General features: G+C 41.5%; 1 protein-coding gene across 1 annotated transcript; it reads left to right on the forward strand.

Moving 5' to 3' along the window:
- The first annotated feature begins 262 nt into the window (after positions 1–262).
- PRXL2C (peroxiredoxin like 2C) lies at positions 263–4,900 on the forward strand. Its single transcript, XM_059492235.1, has 6 exons — positions 263–563; positions 1,021–1,089; positions 2,648–2,701; positions 3,138–3,243; positions 3,486–3,617; positions 4,228–4,900. The coding sequence occupies exons 1-6, from the start codon at positions 381–383 to the stop codon at positions 4,353–4,355; spliced, it is 672 nt and encodes a 223-aa protein (XP_059348218.1). The 5' UTR covers positions 263–380; the 3' UTR covers positions 4,356–4,900.
- The last annotated feature ends 1,887 nt before the right edge of the window (positions 4,901–6,787 follow it).

The following is a 6,787-nucleotide window of genomic DNA, read 5'->3' on the forward strand; positions in this document are numbered from 1 at the left end:
AAGTTTTCCATCTCGCTTACGGCCCTCTGCAGGGCTGAGGCCTCCCGCAAAAAGAACGCCGACCTCGAGGGCCGTGCGGCCATGTCACTGCTCCTGCTTGCACACCATTCCTGGGAAGCTCCGGGTGACTCTCCTGTGTTTCTCGGGCACAAACTGCACCCCGTCTCTGGCTGACGGACGCGCAGCGGGTTGGGCCGCAGGTTGCTCGCTCTCTCCATCCGAATCCCCCGCCTCCTCCTGGGCCTCGGCGCGGCTGCCCGAGGTCGCTCCCCCGGCCGGGAGCGAACCGCTCCGCTCCGTCCTGGGCCCGTCGCTTCCTCGCCGTCGCACAACGCCCGGCGCCTTTCCGCTCCAGCTCCGCCTTTCCCTTCCGTGCTCCCATGGCCGGGCCGCCGGCGCCCCCGGTCACGCAGCAGGTCGGGCGGGAGCGGGGCTGCGGGCGGCGGCCGGAGCAGGAGCAGCTGCGGGAGGCCGCCCGCTGCCCGGTGCTGGACGCGGACGGCAGGAGTGTCCCCTTCCAGGCCCTGTACGCGGAGCAGAAAGCGATCGTGCTGTTCGTGCGGGTGAGGAGGGGCCGTCGCGGGGCCCAGCCCGGCTCCCGGCGGGGCTGTGGGAGGACGGGGGTGCGGGGGCTTAGCAGGCTGGGCAGGAACACAAAGGAGAGCCGTGCTGCTCCTGAGACCCCTGTTCTTTGGTAAAGTGAAACACTATTTACCAGAAAGGAAATACTTCTTCAGCTGGGTGTTTAGGGAAACAAGTATCGTGTTCCTTGATTTCCCGGCTGTCGAGCCAGCTATCACATTACTAAAATATCTAGAGATAAAAATATTTGCAAGGCCGCAGGCCCAGTGTCCTTGTTCAGGCTTGGGTTAAACCAGTATCCGAATCCAAGTTTTGTGGTTGGAATTTTTCCCATTCCTTGTTCCTGATCACCTCCAAAGTGGTGTGTGTCCAAAGTCTGCTGCTTCCTGTCTATGCAGTTGTATCTGTTTCTGACACATTCAATTGGGTACGTTGCAGAACTTTTTGTGTTACACCTGCAAGGAGTACGTAGAAGATCTGGCAAAAGTCCCCAAGGCATTTTTACAAGTAAGTACTCTGCTCTTAATGTGTTTGTGGCCGCAATCAAGCAGATCTGTTATGTCCAGCTATGCACTTACATAAAGCTTCGAGGAATAAAAAAAAAAGGCTCAGAAGAAGCACTTTCATTGTTTGCTCCAATAGCAGTAATGAATCTGCCTAGGAGACACAGGAAAGGATTTATGGCACTGCACGCTCTGTTGGAACAGCATTATTTCTCCCTGCCCTATTAGCTTGGTGCTCCTTTTACTGTTGTGCTCAGAACAGTTAGACAACATCTGACAGGCATTTCTTTCAGTATTAGTAGTGCCCTGGACAGCTGTCTTCTGACTGCTAACTACCGCCCTTCCCATTATGCTGGTAGGGCCAGCAGATGTGCACAGAACAAGATCAGAAAATTTATCTGGATTAAAAACAGGATTTTTTTCTATGGTGATATGTAAAGTACATTAGTAGTGTGTCCTGCTCTCCAGGGCAGCTGCACAAACAGGAATGACAGTGACAGAAAACAGAAGTAGAGTGGGCAGGGGTTGCCATCAATATGAGTTTTTTAGGCGGTAGGAGATGCCAGAGAAGACAATGATCTCCTGCTAAATGTGGAAGGTCAATCTGTCTCTTCTAGACTGCTGATTGAAATTCTGCCGTACTTTATTCCCAACAGCAGCGTGGCCAATGACAGAGACTCAGGTCATTGCTGATGGCAACTCCATCTAAGTCCATCTGAGATGGATTAGGAATTATGAGGACAAAAAGGGGTCCATCTGAGATGGATTAGGAATTATGAGGACAAAAAGGGGCAATTTCTTTGTCAGGTTCCCTTCTCAGGACATACACTTCTTAACTGTTTGATCAGTGTTACTCAAAAGGACATTTTCTTAATTTGGCTCCTCAAATAAATGTGTCTAGAGAGTCTGAAATGTCAGTTAAGAATGGGCATTTCTTAATGCAAGGATTCTGATTTTAGGAGGGCTTCTTTTCACAACTAGCAAAATTATTTTATATGGGAAAGGCAAATATGTAATACAACAACCTTATATTTAGGACTGGTTTTAGTGATATCTAAATGAACTTCAATTCTGGGCTCCGTTTTACAGACTCAGGCCTAAGGCTGCATCTGCAAAAAACAGCAGTGCATATAAATGCAAGTTATATCTACCAATGGGTCCATATATGTAAATCCCAAATGTTTGGGCACCATAATTTTTGTGCTTCTTCTTTGGATGAAGGTGCAATTGAGTGGAAATGTTGAGTTTCCAAAATCATATCATGGTGCAATTAATTGAAAAGACAATCCTATCAATACTACAGGAAACTTAAAGATTACACAACTGTAATTTAAAAGTTATATTTAAAAATAATTTTTCACTTAAAAAAATTAATGTTGCTGCTAATTGTGGGTGATATACAAAAGTACAGTCTCCAAACATGGAAGTTATGTTAACGTCAAATAATTTTAAGTCAGTGCACTGTGATCACTAATTTGGCACACCAGATTCTGGCAATGTTTTGAAGTCATGTAGGACACCCACTTCCTCTTTACAGCTTCAATACCCATCTTCTGTTCTAGGAATCAAATGTGAGGCTTATAGTTATTGGACAGTCATCATATCATCACATCAAGGTAAATAAAGTGGTCATTAAATACAATGAATCCTCTATTATGTCCTCTTGTTCTGTACTGAGGGATTTGGTTTGCATGAAAAGGTAGTCTTGCATCAGGAAAAAAGGATAGTGTTCATGAGGCAATTCAAATAGTAATACATGACTAAAACAAATAATTAAAACTTGCAGTTTAAAAGCCACCAGGAGTTGCTAAGGAAACATCCTTTCTTGATTTCACTGGAAGCTTTGTTTTAATAGAAGCTTTGAAGCTAAAAATTTTGTACTTTAACATAACTAACAAATACACAGCTTTCAAATAAGAGGGGGGAGCATGAAGCTGGCAGGGTGTTGGTATTTTTGCTGTTGTCAGTAAACCCTAGCTAGTGACTGCCTTAACCTTACAAATATTACTTTATTTTTCTGTGTCTATCTATGTCTATGCCTATATTTTGCAGCCTTTTTGCAGTTTAACAGGATATACACATGAAATGTATGTAGATCCACAAAGAGAAATTTATAAAATACTTGGGATGAAAAGAGGTGAAGGTAATAAAGCATCAGGTAAGAATGATTTTCCCACCTTATTTAGACTTTCACAAACAAAACAGAAATGGTCTGATAAAACTGTGCGATCACAATGTAAAGAGAAAATTAGTTGCCCACCAGATTGTGTCTCGCAGGCTATATTTTGTGGAAACACTGGTACTCAGGAATCTCTAAAGTATTCATAGGAGCTGTTAATTGTTGTTGCTCTTATATACTTTCATATTTCCCTATAACAAGTGTTTTGTGGTTTTGTTTAGTTCGGAGCCCTCATGTGAAATCAAACACTCTTCTGGGAAGTATTAGAAGTATATGGAGAGCAATGACTGGCCCAGCTTTTGATTTTCAAGGAGACCCTGCTCAGCAGGGAGGAGCTTTGATTTTAGGCCCAGGTGAGCTGCTTTGTTTTGTGTGAAAGTCACCACTGTCTCCTTTAGCTGTTTGCTGCCATTTCGCCTTCTGTCTCTGTGGGTCCCAAGGAGACAGTCTGGTGTTGAACTGTGTGATTTCTGTCGCATGAAGAAATCTGCAGAGTGTCATCGCATAGTCCCATCTCCCACAGAGGTGGCATAAACCTGATCACAGTACCACAGAAATTGGTTGGATCAGTGATGGAACAACTGCCTCAAAGTCTGGAGGGTTTTCTTGACATTGTGGTATTTACCTACATTCTGCGTTCACATGTGATTTGAGACATTTAATGTGGTTTTATTAGAGGGGTAGAGTATGAAGGGGGAATTGCAACATGACAGTCACCACATTATTAGGAAACATCCTGCTACAGCAGATTTAAAGTAGTTAAGTGTGTCAATGTTCCTTGCTTCTTTAATATAATTAAAAAAACATTTTGTCATTGCTTAAAATACAGAATACGTGCAGTCTACAGAACTAGTACACATTTGCATGGTAACTGGTAGGTAGTCAGAATGCTGCTTCAATACACTTACATCTTTGAATAAATAAATATGTTATTCAATAATTTACATGTTATTCTCATTCCAGGCAACGACGTTCATTTTTTGCACCTTGATAAAAACAGGTTGGATCATGTTCCCATTAATACAATCTTGCAGCTGGCAGGAGTTAAAACAGTGAATTTCTCAAACAAACCCCAGATTATTGACATATGACACTGAAGCAATGTATACTTTTTTTGTAAATTTGTGCTCTACAAGAACAGCTCTCTGGTGAATTACAACAAGCATTGCTTCTGTTGCTTCTTTGTGGGACATCTGAAACCTTATGTAGAAAATCAGAGCATAGAATAAACTGCCTGACACTAGAGATGGATATAAAAGTGCTATTTCCATTGAGTACAAGACATTAAAAAACAAAACACAACTCAGACTGATTGCAAAAAATCCTGGAGCTTATTATTGGCTCATCAGACAAACTTGCCAGTGTTTTTTTAAACATCGTTGTTCAGGGTGCACTAAGGTAAGAAATCAGATTTTGCTCAGGAAGAACTTGGGATTCCTGCCTTCAGCAGATCAACACTGGCTTTCAATCCAAGACTTTTCAGCACTGTTTTAAAGCTTCCAGCACTGTATGACAATTTTGTATTGAAATACACCTTGAAAAGCCACAGTTTTGAACACCTGGACTTCATTTGCATCTGGCAGCGGCAGAAGTTATGAAACACATTTCAAAAATTCAAATAAAAATTTTAAATACATCATCCTGTATTGTCTGCAGTTCTTTTGTGTGATACAAAAACATGGGTCTGTAAGAACAGAGAGGGGTGGGTCTTAAATTTTTATCTGATCAGATTATTGGTTTTGGAGTAAGCCGAATTATTTGTGTTCCTATGAAGATTTGCAGCAGGATGTTCTTCCTTTGTATGTTCATATTTTCTCTCAGAGCAAGAGGTCTCAGAATAAATTGTTCTTAGTTATTTCTGTTTCAGACAACTGAAGTAAGCATAACAGCATTCTCTCAGCATGGTTTGCAGTTCTGGCATATTTCATATTATTCATTTATCTACAGATGTTTATGTTCAACATCTATTGGCTTCATTAAAGTAGACGTGCACTCTTTCATCTAGGATACACTTTTTAGCAATTTGAAAAAAATGTCCAAGATTTATGGAGGAGCATATTCTTCTCTGCAGCCTTTGATCTTTGACCCTCACTGTAAAATGTTACCATACATACATGTCTCAACTGCAAATTTTCACCCCTTTTAAACTTTAATGCAACTGTGAAATGGCATTTTGTGAAGATGTTTGTTCCTGCATTCATTAAGGTCACTGGCAGGCCCAGAGCAAGGTCTGGAAAGCTTTACACCATTAAGAGCATGTGAAATTAAGTGCACTGTTCCTTGGTAAAAAATAAAAGGCTCGTGTAAAAAACATAACAATACTGAACAATGTAATTCTATTAAAGATACTATGTCTCAGCAACTTATTCATTACACCCTTATATTGATATTACATGTTTAGAAGAAGGATTTTATGAATGGCAAAATACAGTTGTCAGTTCCATGCTTTGACTGAACAGCACACAGCAATGGGCTAAAGGTAGTCACATGCAGACTCTGAACCCCTGTGGTTTCAGGGCTGGCCAGAGGCTTCCTCAAACTCGGCATAACAGACTGGGACAGACAGCTCAGGTTCACAGGGGAGTGAAGCCTGCTTTTCATGAACCACTGTTCCTACAGTCTCAAATAAGGAGCTGCCTCCTCCCTCCAGCAGTCCCCCAGCTCAAAAATATTTTTCAGCATGCCAAGAACTCTGGAATGCATTTGCCTCTTTGCCTCATGTTACTTAAACAGCCAAAAGCAGGCTGGAAAACTGTTCATATGTTTGTAAAATAGAGACAATAAACAAATAAAAATTATTTGCAAAGACAATGAATGATGAATAGTCAGTTGATTTGTAGGGCTTCCACTCTGCTTCATTAACCTGATAATCACAGTTAAGGGCACTGATTCTTGTTCCACTTTTATTTTGCAGTTGTTCTTGGTGCTTTTGATTTTAAAGGAAACATTCTAGCTGCCTTCCTGCTTCTTTTGCTTTTAGTAAAATTAAAAGAATATACAACGGTAATAGTTCTGTTGGTCCTAATAAACACATTTTTTAAAATTAACTACAGCTAAAAATTATGGATGATTAAAATATATTGTAGTTAATTAAACTGTAGTTTTACAGCTCTTTAGGTAGAAGTAATCGACCCTTATTATTTCAATACTGAAAGGAACCATATCACAACCTCTGTGTTATCCCAGCAAAATCACTTCTTCAGAAAGACTCTCAAACTGCAGACGAAAAAAAGGAGAGAGGAAGAGAGAGGAGGATTCAGCAGAAGAGCTGAGGTGTCCTAATCAGGGCATTGGCCCTGCCTTTTGCATCTGGCCACAGCTTGAGACAGTTTGCTTGACCCCTGCCAGACAATGACTCTCACATTCATAATGAATTGGAACAACGATGGCCACAGTCACCCTTGGGAGAATTTGTTTCCGAAGTGTCAGAAGAATTTTAGGTGACTGGTGTTATTTAGAAAGGATATTTTTTAAAAAGTCACGCAGTGAATAGTGGCTACTAGAATGTTTCCAGCAGGTTTTC

The sequence above is a fragment of the Ammospiza nelsoni genome, chromosome Z (genome assembly GCF_027579445.1).
Source record: "Ammospiza nelsoni isolate bAmmNel1 chromosome Z, bAmmNel1.pri, whole genome shotgun sequence".
Classification (NCBI taxonomy): domain Eukaryota; kingdom Metazoa; phylum Chordata; class Aves; order Passeriformes; family Passerellidae; genus Ammospiza; species Ammospiza nelsoni.

Coding starts and splice junctions, on each gene's coding strand:
- PRXL2C (XM_059492235.1), top strand. CDS start 381: ATGGCCGGGCCGCCGGCGCCCCCGGTCACGCAGCAGGTCGGGCGGGAG. Junction 564..1,020: donor CGATCGTGCTGTTCGTGCGG/GTGAGGAGGGGC, acceptor GGTACGTTGCAG/AACTTTTTGTGTTACACCTG. Junction 2,702..3,137: donor CATCATATCATCACATCAAG/GTAAATAAAGTG, acceptor TATATTTTGCAG/CCTTTTTGCAGTTTAACAGG.